The following is a 26,998-nucleotide window of genomic DNA, read 5'->3' on the forward strand; positions in this document are numbered from 1 at the left end:
TGAATCAATACTCCTCCATATTGAACACCACTTGAAGGAAGCAGTGAGGGTGGCTAGGGCACAGAATGTACTTTGGGTGGAGGCATCAATGCCTCTCACCAATAGTGGCTCAGTCGCACCACTACTGACTGAGCTGGCCGGGTCCTAAAGGACATAGCTGCTAGACTGGGTTTGTGACAGGTAGTGAGCAAATAAACAAAAGGGAAAAACCTAATTAACCTTATCCTCACCAATCTACCTGTCGCAGAAGCATCTGTCCATGACAGTATTGGTAGAAGTGACCACAGCACACTTGTGGAGACAAAGTCCTGTCTTCACGTTGGGGATACCTTCCATCGTGTTGTGTGGCACTATCACTGTGCGAAATGTGAGAGATTTTGAACAAATTCAGCAACTCAAAACTGGGCATTCATGAGGCACTGTGGGCCATCAGCAGTAGTAGAATTGTATACAACCACTATCTGTAACCTCATGGCCCAGCATGAGGGTCCGGGAGAGTGGGTGCAGACGGTGTCAAACACTGAGGCCCGGGACCATTGCCCTAAAAGGAGTTTCTTGCTGTCTCCCAGCCTGAGCTGCAGGTCTGAAAGATTAAGTTTTTTTTCAAAAATTGGAACCGTCATTCCCGGTCCTTTTTTTGTTGTTGGAGCTTTTTATTTATAAATGACATTTTTCCATTTTAGGCTGTAAGTTCACAGTGTACAATACAATTTGTATAACCATTTCTGGGGGAAGGGAAAACAATCCAGTTCTTGAGTTAAGGCCGTACTGAATTTATGAGGAGAGGTTGAGTAAGTTGTGCTTGTACTCATTGGAGTTTAGAAGAATTCGAGGCAACCTTATTGCAACATATAAGATTCTCGGGGGGCTTGACAAGGTAGTTGCTGAGAGGTTGTTTCCCCTTGTGGGAGAGTCTAGGACCAGAGGGCATAAAGCCCATTTAAGACAGAGCAATAATTCAGTCTACATTTTCTGAAGCTGCTGGTAGGTGTCTGATTCACAAATCCTGGAGATAGTGTCATTAGTGACCATAAGACATAGGCCATTCGGCCCATTGAGTCTGCTCTGGCATTCAATTAAATCATGGCTGATTTGGTTATCCTCCATCCCACTTTCCTGCCTTTTGCCCATAATCCTTGATTCCCTCACTGATTAAAAATCTGTCTATCTCAGCCTTGAAGATAATTAACGACCCAGCCTCTACAGCCCTCTGTGGTAAAAAAAATTCCACAGATTCACTACACTCTGAGAGAAGAAATTCCTCCTCATCTCTGTCTTAAATGGGCTTTATGCCCTCTGGTCCTAGACTCTCCCACAAGGGGAAACAACCTCTCAGCGTCTACCTTGTCAAGCCCCTTGAGAATCTTATATATTTCAATAAGGTTGACTCTAAATCTTCTAAACTCCAATGAGTACAAGCACAACTTACTTAACCTCTCCTCATAAGGAAATACCTCCATACCTGGGATCAACCTAGTGAACCTTCTCTCGACTGCTTCCAATGGCAGTATATCCTTCCTTAGATAAGGGGCCCAAAGCAGTTCACAGTATTCTAGGTATGGGCTAAAATGTGTAAATAGAGCAGATGCCATTTATGGTATATTGTGGGCTGGTGCCAGAGAAGTTGGAAAGGTAAGGCTGTATTAGCCACAGCATTGAATTGTTTTGTAAAGGTGGTGATTTCTTTGTAGCCACTTCCGTAACATCAGTTGATTGCTCTGAGTAATTATCCTTAGAGAATCAGCATTGGGCCTCCAGTTTCACCATTGCTACAGTCATGCTGCCTACTGCATGTAAATATAATGAAAGAAAGACAAAACCTACATTTATACAGCACCTTTCATGATGTCTCAAATCACTTGGCAGCCACTGAAATACTTTCATGTGGTAGTCACTGGTATACTGTAGGCAATGTTATCAAATGGAGCAAGCTCCAGGGGCTGAATGGCTTATTTCTGCTCACAATACTTATGTTTGGATGTCATTCTGGATGGATGAGTAGAGCTGGGCTAGATGGCCTTTGTCACCCATAATTATTTTGCGAACACAGGGTGATGTTTATTTTGTTGCTAATGAAAGTTTGCTGTGAGCGGGCTTTGTGGGGTGAAATTGCCAGGACAGGTGTGTGTAATTGCAAGGACAGGAGTGCATAAATCAATAGCCTGTTTTATGCTGCAAATGATTCTCGAGTTTTTTTCCATTGACCTCAATCATGCCCTTTTATCTACTTAACTATTATCCCACTCTATCTTGGTGTTTTTTAATGTGATTTTTGAGGTATTGAAATATCATGATAAAGATGTATTGCTTAGTAGATATTGGAAATATATTGCAATGAAAAGCAGCAATCGGCAGACTTGCTGATCAAGAAAACACAGATTTAATTGTGAACCATTCAGTCATTGCTGCCTAGCCTTTTAAAAGTTGTGTCATACAGACACCCAAGGACTGCAGTGCTTCTCACTAACAGTGAAGACCTATGTTGTTCAATCACTCCACTTTGTTGCTCAGGAGTCATTTTATCTTTCTACCCTGTGAGATTACTGGTAAAATAGAATCCAATTATACACCTTCCATGAAGTAATTATGTTCAATTATATCATGCACCAGGCAGGAGAAAATATTCTACTTCTTCTACAGATTGGAAAGGATCTTGTGCAGTTTATCTGGGCTGCAAATATTCAATTTTTCCTCCAAATATGAAGTTACTGTCAACGCGTTCATATGGTGCCATGTGCAGAACTTGTTAATGAGGGCTGAGGCAGTCAACGAAATCACTTATCATCTGTACAGTGTTATAAATAACTAAGAGGATATTTTCCTGTGAAGTTAACAATATTGCACGATGCTGGCAAAGTAAAGTTTGTACTCTCTCGTTTGTTTAATAGTGGTGGTGGGAGGGGGGAATGAAGGTGTTGGGGGGAGGTGGGGGGGTGTGGTGGGATCAACTATAGGATGCACACGAACTAACACTACTAATTGTAGTATTAATGACCCATGCTGCATATATAGCAAGCGATATTTTAAGCAAATGCCAACAACGGGTGTTATCATTTTACTAGGACCTTTCTGTGATTGGTAAATTGTTTTTTTGAATCTTGAAAGGGGGGAAAGGTATCATATATGACTGAGAGGGAGGGTTAAGTGGGGAGGGTGTGGGGAATAAGGGGTCTAGAAAGAGGAGAAACACCAGGGTCCATGATTGCTCTCCCTGGCCCTGCCCGGCATATCCCCCATTCTACCATTAACATCAACGCAGGGGGTCAACTTTGGTTCAATGAAGAGTGCAGCAGAGCATGCCAGGAGCAGCACCAGGCTACCTAAAAATAAGGTGTCAACCTGATGAAGCTACAAGACTGGACTACTCATATGCTAAACAGCAAAAGCAGTATGTGAGTAGTCCATTAACCCCGTCCTCAATGATGGGGGAGCCCAGCACTTCAGTGAAAAAGGCAAGGCTGAAGCATTTGCAACAGTCTTCAGCCAAAAATGTTGAGTGGATGATCCATCTCGGCCACCTCCTGCAGTCCCCAGTATCACAGATGCCAATCTTCAGCCACTTCGATTTACTCCATGCGATATCGAGAGATGGTTGAAGGCATTGGCTACTGTAAAGACTATGGGCCCTGACAACATTCCCATAAATAGCACTGAAGGCTTGTGCTCCAGAACTAGCTGCACCCTTAGCTAAGCTGCTCCAGTACAACTAAAACACTGGCATCTACTTGGCAATTTGTAAAATCGCCCAGGTATGTCCTGTCCACAAAGAGTAGGACAAATCGAATTGGCCAATTACCATCCCATTGGTGTATATTTGATTATCAGCAAAGTGATGGAAGGGATCGTCTACATTGCTAGCAAATGGTACTTACTCAGCAATAACCTGCTCAGTTCGGGTTCCACTAGGGCCACTCAGTTCCTAACTTCGTTACAGTTTTGGTCGAAACGTGGGACGGGATTTTCCATGCCTGCTGGCGTCAGGCGTGTTCGGTGGCGTGAGTGGACAACATGGCGTGATCAGTTTCACAACAGTGTGAAGTCAGTTTACGATTGTCTGCTCAGCCCTCTGTCGGACATTGGGAACCTCATTGTAATACATCAGCATATCATTAGTAGACCTGCCCGGCAGAATCGTCCGCCCCGCCACTGGATCATCCGCCCACATCAGTGGGAAAGCATGCCGGTGTAGAACACGTCTTGACCAAGTGTGACGTGAAGAAGTCGGGACTTACCTGTCATGGCTTTGCTTACATCATGGACATCCAAGGAGCAGAAGACGCTGGAGTCCAACAGCAACGGCACACTGGAGGAACATCCGTGGCATGCTGGGTTGATTCTTATGGACATGGCTCTGCTGCGAAATAGCTCACGGAAGTTGGATAATCACTGTTGATTCTCACAATGGGTGATGGTTGACGGGGTGGGAGAGGAAGGGCTGGGATTGGCTGGGAGAGGAAGAGGTGTCGGGGGATGGGGGGGCAAGGTTGAGAGGAGGGGAATGAAAATGTCAGGATGGGAGGAGGTTGAGTGGGGGAATGAAGATGTTGGGGGGGCTGAGGTTGGGAGGGGTAAATGAAGGTGTCAGGGTAGGGGGAGGTTAGAAGGGGTGAACGAAGGTGTCGGGGGTAAGGTAGAGAGGGGTGAATGAAGGTGTCGGGATGAGGTTGAGGGGGTATTGAAGGTGTTGGGGGGGTTGAGGTTGAGAGGGGGATTGAAGGTGTCGGGTGGGGTGAGGTTGGGAGGGGGGAATGAAGGTGTCGGGGGAGGGGGGAATGAAGGTGTCGGGGGGGCGGTGAGATTGGGAGGGGGGGGAAGTGAAGATGTCGGGGGGGTGAGGTTGGGAGGGGGGAATGGAATGAAGGTGTCAGGGGGGAATGATGGTGTCGGGGGGACTGAGGTTGGGAGGGAGGAATGATGGTTTTGGGGTGGGGGAATGAAGATATCAGGGGGGTGAGGTTGGGGTTGGGGAATGAAGGTATCAGGATGGGGGGGATGTTGAGGGGGTTAAGCTGTCGGGGAGGTTGGGAGTGGGCGGAGGGGGTGAACTGGGGGGAGGAGGGGTTAACGGAGGAAAAGACCGCAACTGGGGAGGGTGGTATGAGGGGGGTGGAAGGTGCAAGGGAAAGGGTGCAGAGAGGAGAGTGTCCAGAGGGAGGACGGGGTGCAGAGAGGGGAGGGTGTCGGGGGGGAGGAAGGGGCACAGAGAGGGGAGGGGAGGGGAGGGTGTCCGGGGGGAGGTAAGGGCATGGAGAGGGGAGGGTGTTAGTGTTGAGGAAGAAGTAAGAGTGGAGGAAGGAATCAGGAAGGGGGTAGGAGTGAGGCTGGAGGAATATGTAAGGCTGGAGAAAGGAGACGAGAAGGGGAGGGACTAAGTGGGGGCGAGTCTGGGGGTTTGGGAGGATCAAGGGGATAAGTGTACCGGGGGGTAAGGGATTCCGGGAAATGGGGTACGGAGGGGGGATGGGGTTAAGAACATAAGGAATAGGAACAGGAGTAGACAATTTGGCCCCCCAAGCCTGCTCTGCCATTCAATAAGATCATAGCTGATCGTTTTGTGTTTCAAGTTCCGTGTTGCCATCTAACCCTGATAACATTTGATTCCCTTGCCTAACAACAATCTATCTACCTCTGCCTTAAAAATATTCAATGACCCTGCCGCCTCCACCACCGCCACCTTCTGAGGCAGAGAATTCCAAAGTCGCATAACTGTCAGAGAAAAAATTTCTCCTCATCTCTGTCCTAAAAGGATGACCCCTAATTTTAAAACACTGCCCCTAGTTCTGGACTCACCCACATGAGGAAACATCCTTTCGACGTTCACCTTGTCAAGGCTGTTCAGGATCTTGTATATTTCAATCAAATCACCCCTCAATCCTCTTGACTCCAGTGGAATCAAGCCCAGTCTGTCCGACCTTTCCTCATAGACAACCCACTCATTCCAGGTATCAATCTAGTAAACCTCCTTTGAACTGCCTCCAATGCATTTACATCCTTCATTAACTAAGGAAACCAAAACTGCACACAGTATTTGAGTGCAGCCTCACCAAAGCCCTATATAACTGAAGCATAACATCCTTACTTTTATGTTCAATCCCCCCTGTAATAAAGGATAGCATCCATTACCCTTCTTAATTACTTGCAGTACCTGCATACTAATTTTTTGTGAATCATTCTAGGAACACCTAGAAATCTCTGCACCTCAGAATTTTGCAGCTGTTCTCCATTTAAGTAGTACTCTGCTTTTTTGTTCTTCCTGCCAAAATGAACAACTTCACATTTTCCCATATTAAACTCCATTTGCCAGATCTTTGCCCACTCACTCAACCTATCTATATCCATTTGCAACCTCCTGATGTCCCCTTCACAACATACTTTTCTACCTATCTTTGTGTCATCTGCAAATTTAGCTACCATATCTTCACTCCCCTAATCTAAGTCATTGATGTAAATCGTAAAAAGATGAGTCCCCAATATTGACCCCTATGGGACGCTACTCATCACATCCTGCCAATCAGAAAAAGACCCATTTATGCATACTCTGCTTTCTGCCAGCCAGCCAATCTTCTATTCATGTTAATATATTACCCCCTACACTGTGCGCTTTTATTTTCTGTAATAATCTTTGATGTGGTACGTTATCAAATGCCTTCTGGAAATCCAAGTACACATGTCTACAGGCTCCCCCTTATCCACTGCGCATATTACATCTTCAAAAAACTCCAATAAATTGGTTAAACATGATTTTCCTTTCACAAAACCATGCTAATTCTTCCCAGTTGCCTTGAGCTCTTCTAAAGGCCCAACTATAACCTCCTTAATGATCGATTTTAATAACTTCCCCAGGACAGACATCAAGCTAACTGGCCTATAGTTTCCTGTTTTCTGTCCCCCGCTATTGTTGAATGGAGGGGTAATATTTGCTACTTTCCAAGCTGATGGAACTTTTCCAGAATCTAGTGAATTTTGGAAAATTAACACCAGCGCATCAACTACCTCGTTAGCCGCCTCTTTTAAGACCCTAGGATATAGGAAGACCCTTGGGACCTGGAGACTTGCCAGCCTGCTGCTCTATCAATTTGCTCAATACCGTTTCCCTAGTGATTTCAATTCCACCAAGTTCCTTTCTCCTGTTCACCTCCTGATTTGCAGCTATTACTGGAATGCTTTTTGTATCCTGTATAGTGAACACAGAAGCAAAATATTTTTCATTTCATCCTCCATTTCCTTATTAATCTACTATTAACTCCCCACTGTCACTCTCTAGAGGACCAACACTCACTGTACTTACTCTTATCCTTTTTAAGCATCTGTAGAAACTCTTGCTATCTGTTTTTACATTTCTAGCTTGCTTCCTCTCATACTCTAATTTTTTTCTCCTGATTAACCTTTTAGTCATTCTCTGCCATTCTTTATATTCTGTCCAAACATCAATCCTAACACACATCTTTGTGGAGTTGTATGCTTTTTCCTTAAGTTTGATGCTTTCCTTAACATCTCAGTTAACCACGGATGGTGGGTCCTCCCCTTAGAATTTTTCTTTGTAGTAGGAATGTACTTATTCTGAATACTCTGAAATATTCCCTTAAATGTCTGCCACTGCTTCTCTATTGATCTATCCTCTAGCCTAGTTTCCCAGTTCACTTGAGCTAGCTCAGCTTTCATCCCCACATAGTTGCCCTTATTTAAATTTAAGATACTAGTCTTGGACCCATTCTTCTCTCTTTCAAACTGGATGTAAAATTCAATCATATTGTGGTTGCTACTACCTAGGGGTACCTTTACTCTGAGGTCATTAGTTAATCCTGTCATGTTACACAATACCAGATTAATATAACCTGCTCTCTGGTTGGTTCCAGAACATGCTGCTCTAAGAACCAATTTTGAAAGCATTCTAAGAACTCCTCATCCGAGCTACTACTGCTAATCTGATTTTTCCAGTTTATGTGTAGATTAAAATCACCCATGATTATTATAAAAACAAAAAACTGCGGAGTCTGGAGATCCAAAACAAAAACAGAATTACCTGGAAAAACTCAGCAGGTCTGGCAGCATCGACGGAGAAGAAAAGAGTTGATGTTTCGAGTCCTCATGACCCTTCAACAGAACTGATTAAATATTAGGAAAGGGGTGAAATATAAGCTGGTTTAAGGTAGGTGGGGGGTGGGGCGGTGGGGGTGTGTGGTTGTAGGGACAAGCAAGCAATGATAGGAGCAGATAATCAAAAGATGTCACAGACAAAGGAACAAAGAACTGTTGAAGGTGGTGATATCTAAACGAATGTGCTAATTAAGAATGGATGGCAGGGCACTCAAGGTACAGCTCTTGGGGTGGGGTGGAAAGAGTAGCAGGGCACACAAGATTTAAAAATAATGGAAATAGGTGGGAAAAGAAAAATCCATATAAATTATTGGAAAAAAACAAAAGGAAGGGGGAAGAAACGGAAAGGGGGTGGGGATGGAGGAGGGAGTTCAAGATCTAAAGTTGTTGAATTCAGTATTCAGTCCGGAAAGCTGTAACGCGTCTAGTCGGAAGATGAGGTGCTGTTCCTCCAGTTTGTGTTGAGCTTAATTGGAACAATGCAGCAAGCCAAGGACAGACACGTGGGCAAGAGAGCAGGGTGGAGTGTTAAAATGGCAAGCAACAGGGAGGTTTGGGTCAGTCTTGCGGATAGACCCATGATTATTGCCATCCATTTATCACAAGCACATAATATTTTCTCTTGAATGCTTTGTCCTACACTGTGGTTATTTTTGGGAGGCCTATAGACCACTCCCACTAATGACTTTTTTCCCCTGCTATTCCTCATCTCCATCCAAACCGATTCTACATCTAGATCTCCTGAACCAAGGTCATTGCACCAATGCCCTCTTTGATTAACAGTGCTACCCCTCCACCTTTATCTAGCTCCCTATTCTTCTTGAATGTCATGTACCCTTCAATATTAAGGGCCCAATCTTTGTTATCCTGCAGCCACGTCTCTGTAATTACTGTCAGACCATATTTACTTACTTCACTGTGGGCCATCAATTCATTTACTTTGTTTTGAATGCTACATACATTCAGTTTTGTCTTTTTATTACCTTTGTAACATCTAGTCTTGACTGTTGATGTATTCTTAGGTTTTTTTCTCTCTGTCTCTTCCTGCCATTCTCTGATTCTCCTTTCTCATTTTACTATTTTGCTCTCCTGTCTTGACTCTACACCTTGAATTGCTACCTCTACCCATCTTGTTTAGTTTAAAGCCCTCTCTACTTCCCTAGTTATGTGATTTGTGAGGACAGTTGTCCAGCATGGCTTAGGTGTAAACTGTCCCAATGGTACAGCCGCCATTTTCCCCTGTACTGATGCCAGCGCCCCACAAACCGGAACCCGCCTCTCCCACAACTGTCTTTTAGCCATGCATTCGTGTCTAATCTTATATGCCCTATGCCAATTTGCACATGGCTCAGGTAATAATCAGAGAGTATTACCTTTTGAGGTTCTGCTTCTTAATTTGGTACTTAACTCCCCATACTGACTTTGTAGAACCTCTTTCCTAGTTCTACCAATGCCATTGGTACTATATGGACCACGACAACGTCCTCCCCAGCCCTGAGCAGATGTCCCAAACCCTGGCACTGGGCAGGTAACGTAGCCGTCTGGACTCTTGCTCTTTGCTGGAGAGACCGGTATCAATCCCCCTCCCTATACTATCCCCTACTACAACTACATTCCTTTTTGCTTCCCCCACTTGAACGGCTTCCTGTACCACAGTGCCATGGCGAGCCAGCTCATCCACCTTGCAGACTTCGCTTTAATCCACACAGTTTGTGAGCACCTCAAACCTGTTTGACAATTGCAAAGCCTGAGACTCCTCCCCTACGGTCTGCTCGGTCCCATTACCTGCCTCACTGACAGTCACATCCTCCTGTCCCTCACTGCTGACCAAAAGACCTCTTCTAAGAGGTGTGACTGTCTTCTGGAACAAAGTATCCAGTTATTTCTCCCCCTCCCTTATGTTGTGCAGTGTCTGTATTTTGGCTTCCAGATCAATAATTCTGATCTGGAATTCCTCAAGCTGCTTACACTTCCTGCAGACGTGTTTGTCATGGATTGCCTCGGCATCAAAAAGCTCCCGCATCTCACAGCTGCAACATAACACCTGTTCCGCCACTTTAGCTTAGGTTTTTTAGTTAATTTGCTTTAATTACTTTTCTCCCAATGTATGCTACAATTTACTCTGTTTATTGAATGCTCGTACCACTGACAACAAAAGGTTATATGCTTCTTAACTCCAAGGTATGTGTTTTAGATGTTTGTTTAAATTACTTTATTTTTATTGATTTTTATCTTTATTGTTTGATTTTAATTTTAAAGTTTTAAATTTTTGAGTTCTGGGGGCAAGGGGTTCTAGGGTGAGAAGGGGCGTGGAGGGGGGCATGTGCAGGTGAACATGCACTGGAGGGATCTGATGGGCCCATGTCTGCCTCCTGGTGAGCAAGCTGAGGTGGGCTTGGTATGGAGGGAGGGTGAGAATGACTGAGGGCAGAGTGAGGTGGTAGGGTGAGTGTTCGATGGTAGCAATAGAAGGGATGGTGGGGTGGTTGGTGGGGACCCAGAGGCAAACACGGACCCTAGGGGAAGAATTTTCTGGTTGGCGAGCGGGGGTGGGGCCCCCGTGTAAAATGAAGCGGGGTGACGTCAGGTGGGTGTCCCAGTGTCACCACGCTTCATTTAGATTTTCAGCACGCCCGCCGAACTGTCAAAGGCCTCTTAAAATAGTTAAATGAGCTGCCTGTCCAACCTTAAGGTTGGTGGGTAGGTGAAGAGCCCAGGTGGCCTTTGCATTTTTCATGAAACCTCATCCATGGGTGAGATGATGTTTCATGAAATTTTTATAAATTAAATAAAATTTTCCATTAATCTTCCTTGAAATGTCCCAGCTCATGTGACACTATCACATGAGGGGACATGTCTTATAATATTTTCTTTTCTGTACTTAGGTTTTAAAAATTTTAACTAATCTCCCTGAGGCACCTCTGTGCCTCAGGGAGATTTCTGTGGTCTTTCATGCCCGTGCACAAAAGAGTGCAGGCCCCGACTCGGAATCCCACCCGCCCCGAGCCGCACAGGGAGTGGTCATTGCTTCCGGGTGCGAGTCATGCTAGGTGGGCCTTAATTGGCCCGCACACGTAAAATGGCGGCACAGGTCTGATCGGGGTATTCCCCGATTGGGGTATGTTTCTGCCCTAGGGGTGGGAAGTAGAAGACCAGGGAGGTGAATGTGGATGGGTGTGGGATTTTCAGGAAGAAAGGGAATGTGCACGTTCACCTGGACATCCCTTAAAGCAAAGGGTTGTGCCTCATATGTAACTGAGGGGAGGTGGAAGGTGATGCAAGGGTCGGGGTCAACTCTGATGGGGGAGCGGATATGGGTGACTGGGGTGGGTAAAGGACGGGGAAGTGATAGTAAAACCAAATTGAAAGTGAAACAAAAGTCGTAGTGGGCAAGATCAGGTGCTGCATTGGGTTATGATCATTGGGTGGACAGAGATACAGGTCAGCTCAAATGGACAACTGAAAGCGAATCCCAGCAGGCAGCATTGAAAATGCTCAGGACATTGAGATGAGTCTGAAACGTGAAGGATCTCTGTGCGTGTGAGAGTGCTTACACGAGTCTCCAAAAGGCCCTGCCCCACACACATTTTTCCCTCCTGGATCACTCGTAGGCCGGCTGCTCCCTCTGCGATAACGGGTCTTCCAGGCTGCTTATTCCCACTTCTTCACTGAAGGAGGAGTCCTCTTGGCTGCCGATGAGGATGTGGATGGAGCTGAGGGACTGGCTGACTGAGGGTGTTGGTCCCTTGGCAGAGCTCTCTGTGAACCAAAGTAGAGATAATTAGTGCATGGCAGCCGAGTCAAAAGCAGGAGAGAGAGCACTTATAGTTGCGTTGAGGGAAGGATGACCTGGTGCAGAATCCTCATGTCGGTATTTGTCACTGTGGCTGCAGGCAGGGTCCACTTCCTTACCAGTCAGCAAGATGACGCGCTTACTAGAGTGAGTGATGGGCCTAATGTGGGCCACTCCACCCCCGGTCTGGGTCCTCTCCCTGCTGATTTGAGCAGGCTTTTCCTACATGAAAACATGGAAAGCGTGTGAGCAGGGCACATGGCACTGCATAATGTTTGTGTAGTGAGCGGTGCCATGGACGGGATGAGGATGTGAGCGCCAGAGGATATGAGCCTGATGGAGATGTGAGGGTGTGTGTGAGAGTTAGTGGTGTTGTTCCTTGAGGTGTAAGATCCCTGTGGATGTGTGATGGGTTTGTGAGTGTGAGTTGAGAGTAATGAGAAGAGTGGGATAACCTGGCACTACAGATGAGACCATTCATCCTGTTGTGGCACTGGATGGCTACCCTCTGTTGCAGGGCATTGTCGCCAACTACCGCCTCCTAAGCATGGTTGGTAACGCCACTGCCCATCCTGTGGCCAGAGCGGGGGTAGAGGACATTGTAGCAGACCTCCATGGCATCCAAAAGGCATTTGAGTGACGCGTCATTAAACCTGGGAGCTGTAGTCTTTCGTGGACTTCTTCCCTGCAGTAGTTGTGGCCTGGAAGCTCTGAGATTTGTGTGCGTGGCTAGAGTTTAAATATGGTGCCTGGCGTGATAAAGTGGTGAGGTAATGATGGGCGCGTGTATGAGAGCCTGCCTGCCATCGAAGTGGCGTGTTTCCTGGGAATGCATAAATAATGTGTTGGGATTGGGATGATATGGCATGAAAAGCTGCCATCGCAACTGATGGGTAAAACCTCTTTATCTGCCTGCTACCTCACTTAGTGCAAATCTGGGATGATTCTGTGCATGGACAAAAGAGATGGACTCAAGAAGTGAGGTGAGAGTGACTGCCCTTGGAATCAAGGCAGCATTTGACCAAATGTGGCAACAAGGAGCCCTAGCAAAACTGGATTCACTGAGAATCAGGGAAAAACTCTCTACTGTTTGGAGTTGTACCTTGAACAAGGGAAGATGATTGTGGTTGTTGGAGGTCAATCATCTCAGTCCCAGGACATCATTTCATGCGTTCCTCAGGGCAGTGCCCTAGGCCCAACCATCTTCAGCTACTTCATCAATGACTTTTCCTCCATCATAAGATCAGAAGTGGGAATGTTCGCTGATGATTGCACCATGTTCAGCACCAATCGCAACCCTTCAGATACTGAAGCAGTCCGTGCCCATATGCATCAAGACCTGGACAACATTCAGGCTAGGGCTGATATGTGGCAAGTAACATAAGTGCCAGACAATGACCATGCCCAACAAGAGAAAATCCAACTATCTCTTCTTGATATTCAATGGTATTATGATCGCCGAATCCTCCACTATCAACATCCTGGGGGCTACCATTGATCAGAAATTCAACTGGACCAGCCAAGTAAATACTGTGACTACAAGAGCTGTTCAGAGGCTGGGAATTCTGTGGCAAGTGTGAGAATGGATGTTATTTTTAAAAATATTTTTGGAGAATATGATGCTATTCTGTGAAGAAGGTTGTGTGTCTGCATGTTTGTTTAAATGATTTAATTAAGCTAGGGGAAGATTACAGACAGATTGGGAGGTTTAAGACATGAAAGGATAGATGTGTTAGGTTATGCAATTGCAATAAAGTATTATGGTGGGTTTGAGGTACAAGTAAATAGGTTGGATCTAACATTTTCATTTCTAGATAAGTTGAGAGTGCGTTTGAAGAAACATTTTTGCATCTTCCACGAGTTCCATAGGTAAACAGAAGAGGGAACATTGCATTTTATTGACCCAAAAGCAGACAAAAAGAAACATGAACAATTTTATATTTGGAAGGAGTTGAGGTTCTTCGAAGAAGTGTGGGAACAATGGAACCTGAGATGAAAGTGGGGATAAGGTATTTTAGAGTTACTATGGAGAGCTCGGCTGTTGGCTATGTGAGGATGATTTCCTGGAAACAACTCTAAACTGGGAGAAGATGCAGTTTGAATCAGCCATCTAGTCAAGCCAGAAAAGTCTTGGGCTACAAAAAGCAGTCTTGTTCTGAAGTCCTGGATTTCCACAGCAGACTGGAAGAGAGTTTAGGAAGTCATGTGGTATCTCTTTATTAGAGCTACAGCAGTTTTCCTTGGGTAATATTACTAGACTTTTATAGTTAAACATCTATAAGGGAGTGTAGCTTGGAAGGTGTTTACTTGCGTGTCTGACCAAGTGGGGAGTTTTTTGGGGGGATGTTTTGTAAGACTAATTTTAACTATGTTACTGTAATCTTGTGTGCCTAAGTTTTCTTTTCCTCTTGTTAATAAAACGTTTACTTTTAATTTTTAAAATCCCAAAAGTGTCAGTGGACTTCTTGCTGCTGAGATCAGTCCACTTTCACTTCATTTTCAGAATACAAAAAAGGTTATGGCCTGTAAGCCAAATTTCCCTCTGGGATTTGGTTTGCTTAGCAATTAACATCTGCTGTGGTCATAACGCAAGTAACTCACCTCCTGATTCCCCAAAGCCTGTCCGCCATATACAAGGCATGAGTGAAGAGTGTGATGGAATACTCGCCACTTGCCTAGATGAATGCATCTCCAACAACCCTCTACACCATTCAGGACAAAGCAGCATGCTTGATTGGCACCCCATCCACCATCTTCAAAATTCACTTCCTTCACCACCAACGCACAGTGGCAGCAGGGTGTATCGTCTACAAGATGCACTGCAGCAACTCACCAAGGCTCATTTGACAGCAAATTCCAAATCCGCAACCCCTTCTACATGGCAAGGGCAGTAGATGAACTAGACTGCCACCACCTGCATGTTACTCTCCAACCAACACACCATCTTGACTTGGAACTATTTTGCTGTTCCTTCATTGTTGCTGGGTCAAAATCCTGGAATTCCCTTCCTAACAACACTATGGGTGTACCTACACCACATGGACTATAGCGGTTCAAGAAAGTGGCTCACCACCACCTTCTCAAGGGTAATTAAAAAAAAATGCTGGCCTAGCCAGTGATGCACACATCCTGTGAAAATTTTTTTAAAAAATTAACAGAAAATCCCAGCTCTATGCACAACATATTGGAAAAGCAGTATGGTTTTACCACTTACCTACTCAGCTCAGGACTACTGTTGGTGAGGAGGATTGTAAAAGTTATGCATAGCCGGCATGAAATCCAGGGGCCAGATGGTCACCTTCTGTGTCCAGATGTTTCTATGGCCCAGATTTCCATCTTTGAGGTGGGTGTCATGAGCCAGGCCATTTTCTTGCAGTCCTGCCTCTGCCTGGCAGTACACACCCACGCTATTTTCATAATTGGGTGATGGAGGCAGGGTTGCCACCTCCAGAAGCAGGCCTGAGGTGGGAATAGAGGCAGCTGGATGCCAAGTTGGTCCAGGTGGAAGGCTTGCCTCTATTCATTGGGACATCAACCCAGTTCTGTAGATGAGTGTTAAGCACCCTAGCCCTCGGTCCCACCCAACCCCTCCCACACCATGTCCCCTCATGTCACCCACACCCCTCCATACCCCAGGACCACTCCATACCGCATCAGCCCCCCCATGCCCTCTCATATAACCCCTCATATCTCTTAATTCTCCCTCAATTCTTCCCATGGCCCCTCCACACCACCACACTCGCCCCCCCACCCCCATTCCTACTCTCCCAGTAACCACTTTGAACAGAACACATGAGCCCTATAATAACATTTGGAAGTCTCCTGGTAGTACAGAACTTGAGTATTGCTGAAAAAAGAGATATGCTGTCTAAGCTCAATGTCTTGCACTCATCAGGACAAATTGCAATATTATCAATAGTAAAGGGGCAGCCTAGAGTCACAGGCTGTTCCCTATACTGTCGGTAATCTAGAGATTGTAATTAAAAACACATATTTATACACCGTTGTATTATGACCTGTGAAGTTGTCACCATCTTTTGAACTTCCTATAAAAGGTTTCTGACTCCAGACTAAGCTTTCCCCATTGTTCATGAGACCTCTGAAGTGCCATGAGCCATGTCCCCTATCAAAATGGGCCTGACTCCATGCAAAAGCCTGGGGCTGAAAATGCCCATCCCTGCAATGGAGGAGGCCGGGGCATGATTGCTGTGTGCAGGCTCACTAACAGCATCCTTATCCCAGCTATATAAAAATCCTACATGACTGGAATGGGGCCAGGAATCCTGGAATAAGATTGTTCCCATATTTTTAATCCCACCCAACTCCTCTCCGACACGCAAAGAGTCATGAAAATCCAGGCCTATGATTCTATATAACTATTGATCCCATGTTCCTACTTGGGAGTGGTGCTGGAAGGGAGTGCAGGTCAGAGGTCAGTCTCCAAAAGTTTAGCATTTCCTTTGACAGGTGGGAGCAGAAAATTGACCTGACCACATTCTTCACCAGGATTGTCAACATTGAGAGGTATACTTATGATCATGTTGAGTGAGATGGAGTGTAGTCCTCTTAAAACAAATACAATTGTGCTAATTTTTTAGTGCATAACTTGCAACAACGTGGATTAGATTTTAAGCCAGAATGACAGACTATTATTTCCCATGGCTGAGGCTCAACAGACCTTCACGCTACCAAGTCAAAATTGAATTTTTTTAATGGACATCACCTCTATGAAAAAACAATTACAAACTTTTTTTCCCCCTTTTTTGTGTAGCAGGGCTAAGACCCCACACTCTCTATTTTTGTAAATTATATATGTATATCCTCATGGCCAATTTCTAAAATTTTAAAACTAGACAGTGATTTTTTAAAATGGCCGAAACTGTGTCTGGCTGTGAACTTCGAACAATAAGAGCTATTTGGCAGTACTGCAGAAAGTTGCACCTTGTTATCTCTGAAGAGGTGCTAACAACCACTGTAGGCTGCAGAGACCAAATTCAAAGGGAATTATACAAAGGCCATCTACATTTCACAAGCCAGACCTGGCCAACAGGAGCCAATTTGGCTGCTAGGACAAAGGACCCTGCAACCTCCTATTTAAGCGTAATGGTTGGAACATTAACAATCTCAGGAACCCAGACAAAAGGATATACACTCTTTGTCAAAGCCAAAGTGGAGAGGTGGGAGTCATATGGCATGACACCACCCCCCCCTGTAATATTGCCTTGTGGAGCTGCAAAGCTCAGTTTGCCATCTTTGCATTTACCAAGCAGCAGCACAGAAAAGGGGCTCTGTCCAGGTTTGAATGCCTGGCCCAATCCACACTGCTTCCACTGGAACTTCTGAACCTCTGCACCATCGTCTTCAAGACTAATTCATCTCCGCGCGCCTATCTCATCGTGGAAGTCAACTCTACTGGGAAAGTAAATGTTCTAGCATCAGTTCAGCCTGCCGACCTCTGTGAAGGAATACACCATTGGATTTTGATTCTGGACTCTGGACACACATGAAACAATAATTCTTTATTCTGTGGTCTTTGCCCTGTAAAGCTTTCTTTCTCTCTCCCCTTATTGTAAGAGTGAAATGGAGGCCACATTGCTATCCTCCTCATGTATTTGAGTGCATGTAAATAAACTAACCTTCTGAGTTTACCTGATCTCTCGTTTGCTGTGGGTTTATTAATAGAAAATTGGGTCACTAAAACCAAAGGGTTGGTTTCAAGGTCATAGAAATCTGGATCTCTCTTCTGTGAAAAAGCTGTGGACGCTGGGTTAATTGAAATATTCAAAATAGATTAATAGATTGTGTCATGCAAGGGATGTGGAACCAAGGCAGGTCAATCGAATCAAGATACAGACCTGCCATGATCCGATTCTAATTGAATTCCGCTTTTGCTCAAATGTACTTTTTTGCCATATTACAGTAGTACCATGTGTCATTTTTGCATTTTGATTACAGACGGATGCATGTTCTGCAGTGGTGAGAATTATCATGGGAAAATTTCCCAAACGGAGGATGGTGTCACATGTCAGCGCTGGGATTCACAAACACCTCACTTTCATGAATACAACCAAACCTTGTAAGTAAGAGAATGAGGCAGATAATTCATTATCTGTATTTTCATTTCTTGTTCTTTGATTATTTGGTATCATCATTTGGAGTAAATCTCCTTACCTCAGTTTGAATGAAGGACCGTAAATGTTTGTTGAATACGAAATCCGGGCCTGCTAATTAATCAAACTATGATTGTGTCACAATCCTGTTAGGGACCATTCACATTTAAAGAGAAATCTGAACCTTGTTTTAATCAATAGAACTATGCCACAAGATTTCACATTTTTAGATTAAAAAGAACAATTTTATTGTATATAAAAAAGATTTAACCAATATCAGATATCAGCACTGTTAACTTAACACTAAAGCTTGTAAAGACTTATGCTATAAACTCAGTTCTACTTTTATTTCCCCCCTCAAAGTTCCATTATTTTATGAAATCTCTAAGGTTCATTCACTTTTCCTGGAACCAACTCAAAAGGTATATCACTGCTCTCTGGAAGTCACTCTGATTTCTTTTCAGTATTCCAGTTATTCACCAAGGTACAAGATTTAATGGGGACCCATCCGTTATCTTTTGGCTAAGTGACCCTCCAATTTTTTTTACCGACCTCACTCCTCTAGCTTTCACAGCTCCAGCATGGGCCTCCCTGCGACTCCTGTGCATTGGCCTAAAACATCAGAAAACACCTGGGTTTCCAATAGCTCACTGGTATGGTTTCAAGCTGCAAACAAACGATTACTTCCAGAACCCCAACTGCAACAATGTTAATTGCCTTTTTATTAAGAGGATTACTACAGATTTCTTCCTTTAGCTTCTAGATAAACAAATCATCGAGTTGTTTTCCTTTTTCCAACTTTGTCTTATTCTGAATACCAGCTCCCAATTGATGGCTGTGCATGGATGATAGAGCTATCATTTACTCTATTTCAGGTGTAGGTCTGGCCTTATTCCTTGACTTCCAAGGAGCTACAAGTTACACAAGACCCAAGCTGACACAGTCTCTTAGCTGCTTTTCCAAGTATTAACCAGTCCTGCCTGCTGGCTATGCCTCAACTGAATTCACAAAGATAAATGCAAAACAAAGAACTCCCTTAAGCTCCACCCATCTCCTTGGCAATGTGATACAAACAGCCTGTCCCAGGTAGAAAAGTAAATTAACTACCTTTTAATTCCGAAGCTTTCCTTAATTCTGGGAAGCCACATGAATAACATCTATTTTACTGGAATAACTGCAGACATCAAGTCTCCAGTTCTTTGGCTAAGTGTGATCTGCCATTTCATCATTCTTATCCTCTTACTCTGACTTTATCTAGTAAACACAAGTTACCTTTTGAACTGTAATTATCTTAAGTCTGTAGTTTGCCAGCCCCTGGATGTTTATCAGTTTTTTTTCCCCACTGAACTAACATTTAAAATTTGATATCTAAAACTAAAAAGCATTACCTCTAAAACATATGAACTATGACATTAGGCATATATAATGTTTGGCAGTGTCAATACTTGAGAGAGAAGCGATTGAAGAGTATGGTGAAACTGTGGGTAGGTGAGGTTGATTTAACAAAAATGTGAGGGGCTTCTTGGGCCTAGCAACCTAGTTGACTGGTTCCACTTCCCAAAAATTCATAGTGGTCAAGATTTCAGCGGTCCCATTCTGAAGCCAATTGCTCACTCCATTTTTCTCTCATAATCTGGTTTGCATTCTGTCTCTCCTCCTTTTCTTGTTTGCTCAGCCCCCTTTCTCTTCTGCGTCCTCTCTATCCCTTCTTTCTTCTCCTTTTTGTCTTTCTCTTTCCTAGTACTTACCTCACTCTCCTGATAAGCTTTTCACAGAACAAGCTGTGGGTGGAAAGGAATCACAATCACATTACGAAACAGAAAACATAGTTAAGAGTAGCTACTCAGATTGGCACAACACGATGCTGAGGTTACTGCTGCTCACTTAGACAATATGGACTTGGGAGTCTGAGTACAAATTCTAAGTTTTTGGATAACACCAGGTTGTTTGGTATAGTTAATCCAAAGGAGCAATGCAATAAATTCCATCACGATTTTAATAAACTTACAGAAAGGGCCTATAATTGGCAAGTGAAGTTCAAGATGGGTGATTCTTTTGGCAGGACGAATGTGGAAAGACGGTGTAAAATAAAGGGAGAAACTCTAAAGGACGTGTAGGAACAAAGGGACCTCGGTGTATATGTGCTTAAGTCATTGAAGGTGGCAGGGCATGTTGGGAGAGCAGTTAATAAAGCATATGATATCCTAGGTTTTATTATAGGGACATTGAGTCCAAGAGTAAGGAGGTCATGTTGAACTTGTATAAGACACTAGTTAGGCCTCATTTAGAGTACTGCGTCCAGTTCTGGGTGACATAATTGAAGGCATTGGAGAGAGTACATAGGAGGTTCACAAGAATGATTCCAGAAATAAACAGTTGTAGCTATGAGGATAGATTGGAGAGGTTGGGTCTGTTTTCCTAGGAGAAAAGAAGGCTGAGCGGACACTTGATAGAGGTCTTCAAGATCCTGAGGAGCATGAACAGGGTAAATAGTGAGAAACTGTTCCCTCTCAAGAGTACAACAAGAACTAGAGGACACAGATTCAAAATGATGGGCAAAAGGAGTAGAAGTGATGTGAGGAAAAAACTTTTTCACCCAGAGGTTGGTTGGAGTCTGGAACAAACTTCCTGAAAGGGTGGTGGAGGCAGGTTCGATTGTGGTATTCAAAAGGGAATTGGATTGCTGCCTGAAAAGAAAGAATATGCAAGGTTACGGGGATAAGGCAGGGGAGTGGGATTAGGTAGATTGCTCTTTCAGCGAGCCAGTGCAGATTCGATGGATGTAATGGCCTCCTTCAACACTGTAAAGATTCTGAGATATGTGACATGGTGCATTTTGATAAAAGAAGTAGGAGGCAATAGACTTGCTTGGAAAGTAAGAACCTAAATGGGAATAGAGGAACAAAGTTAGCTAAGTGTGCAGATACACAGATCACTTAAAGTAGTGACGCAGGTTATTAAGGCCAGACCAAAAAAGCAAACCCAGCACTGGTGTTCAGCTCCAGAGGGATCGAATTGAAAAGCAGGGAAGTCATGCTAAACTTCTATAGACCCTTGTTTAGGCTACACATGGCAAACTGTGAACAGTCCTGGTCTCTATTATAGAAAAGATATAGGCCTGAATTTTTCAGTCAGCGGGCGGGCTCGGCAGAAGTGGGCAGGGGTCGCCACGGAACCGATCGCTGCCCGCAATTGGCTCCGTGCCGCCATTTTACGTGGGTGGGCCAATTAAGGCCCAACCAGCATAAGACGTGAGCCGTAACGCTCATTGCTACCGGTGGGGGGGAGGAGAGAGAGTCAGGGCCAGCGCTCTTTCACGCTTCAATCTCCCTGAGGCACGGAGATTGAATCAATATTGAAATTATTAAATAAATAGATTAAAAATTTAATTAAACATATCCCCTCATGTGACTGTGTCACATAAGATGGGGCATGCTTCTATTTTTAGGAAATTTTTTGTAATTTAATTAATAAAAGCTTTAGGAAACCTCATCTTGCTTGTGGATGAGGTGTCCTAAAAAAAAGTGAAGGCCGCTTGGTCTTAATGCTTGCCCGCCAACCTTAAGGTTGGACAGGCAGCATTAACAATTACATTAATTACTTCCTTAATGGCCTTAATAGGCCCTTTAAATATCAGCGGGCGTGCAGCCAAATCTGGTGTGCGCCTGCGGAACGAAACATCACGAGACAGTGCGCTGACATCAGGACTCATGCCTGACGTCATTGCGTGTCATTTTACGTGTCAGTGTGTTGGGCCGCCCCCACATGCCGACTGAAAAATCCTGCCCATAGAGACGCTGGAGGAGGTGGCAAAAAGATTCACAAGGATGATACCAGAGCAGAGAGGTCATACCCCTCAGAAAAGGATGAACTGGCTGGGATTCTTTTCTCTAGAAAGGAAATGGCTGAGGGATGACCTGATTGATGTCTTTAAGATTATTAAAGGGTTTGGCATGAATAGATGTAGAGAAAATGTTTCCACTTATGGGGCAGACCAGAACAATTATGTCATAAATATAAAATATTAAGTAATAAATCCAATAGGAATTCGGAAGAGATCTTGTTTACCTAAAGAGTGGTAAAAGTGCAAAATGCACAACCACAAGGAGTAGTTGAGGCGAATACCATAAATGCATTTAAGAGAAAGCTAGATAAAATAAAGGAGAAAGAAATAAAAGGGTATACTGATAGGGTTAGATGGAAAAGTGTGGGAGAATGTTTGCTTGCAGCATTAATGCTGGCATAGAGCAGTTGGGCCAAATCGCCTGTTTCGGCGCTGTAAACTCGATGTAATGTTTCTTAAACAGAGCTGTTGTGCCCCACAAGATGGAAAAGGCCATAAACAACACGAGAACTTAGAAAAACCCACTGAGAAAGTGCTTAAAAATGTGCTGGATATTCAAGGAAACAGCAGCTATTATTCATGCAGCTCAATTCGGCCTCCTATGCAACATAATAGAAACAACACTTCTTCACAGACCCAACCCTTGAGGTCCATGGCTTGACCTCTCTCAAAGACTGGACAGCACTCAACCACATCTGCTCAGGGCATGAACCACATGGCCACGTGCTCCATAAATGGAAAATGAGGGATGACCTGAAGTGCAATTGTGACTATGAGTCCCGGAGTGTGGAACACATCACATCAATCTGTCCACTAAAATCTGTTATGTAATTTTTCAGCACATCTGGCCATCGAATGGATAGCTAAACCAGACGTCCCATTAAATGCTTTTCCTGCCAAAAAAAAGTAGAAGTGATAGGAAGAGTAGTACTGTCCCTTAAGTAGCAAAAGATTTGCTAAGTTCACGTTGGAGTGCGGGGCAATGGAGCAGTTAGGGGTGTAGGTATATGGGTGTTCCTGGAGACCATTGTGGTGGCAGAGTGGTGCAACTGGACAGCTGCAACAGTGGGATAAGGATGGAGCAGGCTGGGAATGGGACTTGGAAGCAATGAGACAAATGTGGGAATGTATCAATAAGAATGAGAGAGGGAGCAGACTGATAGCTCTTTGCTGCAGCTGTGTCACCAAAGCCCCTCCCACAATTCAGCATGGTTCCACAGGAAGTTTGGGGACAGGAAAGGATCTGGGGATGGTGGGAAGGGCTTTCCTTGATTGCTGGCTGACTTAACCAAGGCCAGCCCCATTCCCAATAACTGCATCAATCTAAATTACTCTGTTCCACATTTAGCATTTCAGTATTGCAAATTAGAGAAAAAAGTGAATTTCTGACAAGATTTTGTTACGATCTCCTTGGGGGAACTGTAAACTAAAATAACCAAATTTACTGAATGATCCCCCAAATGAAGAAATTATCAATAACACTCTGTTTTTTCTGGATTTACTTCAACACAGATCAGAACAAATGCAAATTACACATGAATTAAACGACAAATGACACCAAATAAAAAAACTAAATTCAATTTTAAATAGTTGATACGACAAAGATTTGTCTTACGCAGCCATAGGCACCCACACCACTCCCTGCACAAATGTGGCGTCATGTGCATTACAACCATAGAACACTACAGCACAGAAAACAGGCCATTCGGCCCTTCTAGTCTGTGCCGAAATATTATTCCGCTAGTCCCATTGACCTGCACCCAGTCCATAACCCTCCAGACTGCTCCCATCCAATAATCTATCCAATGTATTCTTAAAACTTAAGAGTGAGCCCGCATTTACCACGTCAGATGGCAGCTCGTTCCACACTCTCACCACTCTCTGAGTGAAGAAGTTCCCCCTAATGTTCCCCCTAAACCGTTCCCCTTTCACCCTAAAACCTTGTCCTCTCGTGTTTATCTCTCCTAATCTAAGTGGAAAGCGCCTACTCGCATTTACTCTGTCTATTCCCCTCATAATTTTGTAAACTTCTATCGAATCTCCCCTCATCTTTCTACGCTCCAAGGAATAAAGTCCTAACCTGTTTAATCTTTCCCTGTAACTCAACTCCTTAAGACCTGGCAATATCCTAGTAAATCTTCTCTGCACTCTTTCAATCTTACTGAAATCCTTCCTGTAGTTAGACGACCAGAACTGCACACAATACTCCAAAGTTGGCCTCGCCAATGTCTTATACAACCTCACCATATCATCCCAACTCCTATACTCAGTACTTGGATTTATGAAGGCTAGTATGCCAAAAGCTTTCTTTACAACCTTGTCTACCTTTGACGCCACTTTCAGGGAACTGTGTATCTGAACTCCCAGATCCCTTTGTTCCTCCGGACTCCTCAGTGCCCTACCATTTACTGTGTATGTCCTACCTTGGTTTGTCCTTCCAAAATGCAACACCTCACAATTTTCTGCATTAAATTCTATCTGCCATTTTCTGGCCCATTTTTCCAGTTGGTCCAGATCCCTCTGCAAGCTTTGAAAGCCTTCCTTGCTGTCCACAAGGCCTCCAATCTTAGTGTCATCAGCAAAATTGCTGATCCAATTCACCACATTATCATCCAAATCATTGATATAGACAACAAACAACAATGGTCCCAGCACAGATCCCTGAGGCACACCACTAGTCACAGACCTCCAGTCTGAGAAGGGTTCATCCACTACCACTCTCTGTCTTCTCCCACACAGCCAATTTCGAATCCAGTTTACAACCTCTCCATGGATACCAAGTGTCTGAACCTTCTGAACTAACCTCCCATGTGGGACCTTGTCAATGGCCTTACTAAAGTCCATTTAGACAATATCCACAGCCTTTCCTTCATCTACTTTCTTGGTAACCTCCTCGAAAAACTCTACAACGTTTGTTAAACATGACCTACCATGCACAAAGCCATGCTGACTATCCTTAATCAGCCCTTGGCTGTCCAAATAATTGTATATCCGATCTCTCAGAACACCTTCCAATAATTTACCTACTACTGACGTCAGGCTCACTGGCCTGTTATTACCTGGTTTATTTTTGGAGCCTTTTTTAAACAATGGAACAACATGAGCTACCCTCCACTCCTCCGGCACCTCACCTGTGGCTAAGGACATTTTAAATATTTCTGCCAGGGCCCCTGCAATTTCTACACAAGTCTTCCTCAAGGTCCGAGGGAATATCATGTCAGGCCAGGGGAATTTATCTACCTTTATTCGCTGTAAGGTAGCAAGCACCTCCACCTCTTTAATCTCTATATGTTCCATGACACTACTGCTTGTTTCCCTTCCTTCTTTATACACTATGCCAGTTTCCTGAGTGATGCAAAAAAACTGTTTAAGATCTCCCCCATCTTGTGAGGCTCCACACATAGACGACCACTCTGATCTTCAAGGGGACCAATTGTGTCCCTTACTATCCTTCTACTTTTAATATGCTTGTAGGAACCCTTCGTGTTTACCTTCACATTATCTGCCAAAACAACCTCATGCCTTTTTGCCTTCCTGATTTCCTCCTTTAGTATTTTCTTACATTTTCTATACTCTGCAAATACCTCATTTGCTCCTTGTTGCCTATACCTTCTATACACCTCTCTTCTTAACCAGATCGCCAATATCCCTTGAAAACCAAGGTTCCCTATGCCTGTTAATTTTGCCTTTAATCCTTACAGGAACATGCAAACTCTGCACTCTCAAAATTTCACCTTTGAATGCCTTCCACTTACTGAACATATCCTTGCCAGAAGACAACTTAACCCAATCCACTCTTCCTAGATCCTTTCTCATTTCCACAAAATTGGCCTTTCCCCAATGTAGAATCTCAACTCGAGGACCAGACCTATCCTTATCCATAATTAACTTAAAACTAATGACATTGTGGTCACTGGACCCAAAATGTTCGCCTACACATATTTCTGTCACCTGACCTGTCTGGTTCCCTAATAGGAAATCAAGTATTGCATCCTCTCTCATTGGTACCTTTATATATTGATTTAGAAAACTTTTCTGAATGCATTTGACAAACTCCAAGCCATCCAGCCCTTTTACAGTATGGGAGTCCCAGTCAATATGTGAAAAGTTAAAATCTCCTACTATCACAACTTTCTGTTTCTTACATCGGTCCGCTTCTCTCTACAGATTTGCTCTCCAATTCTCTCTGACTATTGGGCGGTCTATAATACAACCCTATTAGTGTGGTCACACCTTTCCCGTTCCTCAGCTGCACCCATATGGCCTCTTTAGACGAGCCCTCCGGGCTGTCCTGCTTACGCACAGCTGTGATATTTTCCCTGACTAGTAACGCCACTCCATCCCCTTTCATCTCCCTCCTCTCTATCACGTCTGAAACGACGGAACCCCGGAACATTGAGCTGCCAGTCCTGCCCCTCCTGCAACCAAGTCTCACTAATAGCAATAATGTCGGAATCCCACATGCCAATCCACGCCCTAAGCTCATCTGCCTTTCCGACAATACTCCTTGCACTGAAATAGATGCACCTGAGAACATTTCTATCCCGTACAAACCTTTGAGTTCTGTCTATACATGCATTCCTCGCTTGACCTTTATCCTCCTCCACCTGACTATCTGCTCTAACATTCTGGTTCCCCTCCCCCTGCAAATCTAGTTTAAACCCCCCAGAGCAGCACTAGCAAACCTACCCGCAAAGATGTTAGTTCCCCTCCAGTTCAGGTGCAAACCGTCCTGTCGGAACAGGTCCCACCTTCCCTGGAACAGAGTCCAATTGTCCAGAAAAATGAAGCCCTCCCTCCTGCACCATCTCCTTAGGTACGTATTTAGCTGCATTATCCTCCTATTTCTAGCCTCACTAGCACGTGGCACGGGTAGCATTCCTGAGATTGCAACCCTGGAGGTCCTGGCCTTCAACTTTGCACCTAACTCCCTAAACTCTCTTTGCAGGACCTCCTCCTCCTTCCTATCCACGTCATTGGTCCCTACGTGGACCATGACACCTGGCTGCTCACCCTCCCTCCTGAGAATACTGAGAACTCAATCCGAGATATCGTGGACCCTGGCACCAGGGAGGCAACAGACCATCCGGGATTCTCGATCTCACCCACAGAACCTCTTATCTGTCCCCCTAACTATCGAATCCCCTATCACTA

At 44.3% G+C, this 26,998-nt stretch overlaps 1 protein-coding gene across 1 annotated transcript in view; it reads left to right on the forward strand.

The window, feature by feature from the left end:
• Positions 1-26,998, forward strand: part of LOC121288275 (plasminogen-like) — a 216,023-nt gene that overhangs the window by 49,335 nt on the left and 139,690 nt on the right. The window contains exon 8 of the mRNA XM_041206794.1: positions 17,846-17,966. Coding sequence (XP_041062728.1) covers positions 17,846-17,966 — 121 coding nt within the window. The remainder of the gene's footprint in view (positions 1-17,845; positions 17,967-26,998) is intronic.

This window comes from Carcharodon carcharias, chromosome 2, assembly GCF_017639515.1.
Source record: "Carcharodon carcharias isolate sCarCar2 chromosome 2, sCarCar2.pri, whole genome shotgun sequence".
NCBI lineage: Eukaryota > Metazoa > Chordata > Chondrichthyes > Lamniformes > Lamnidae > Carcharodon > Carcharodon carcharias.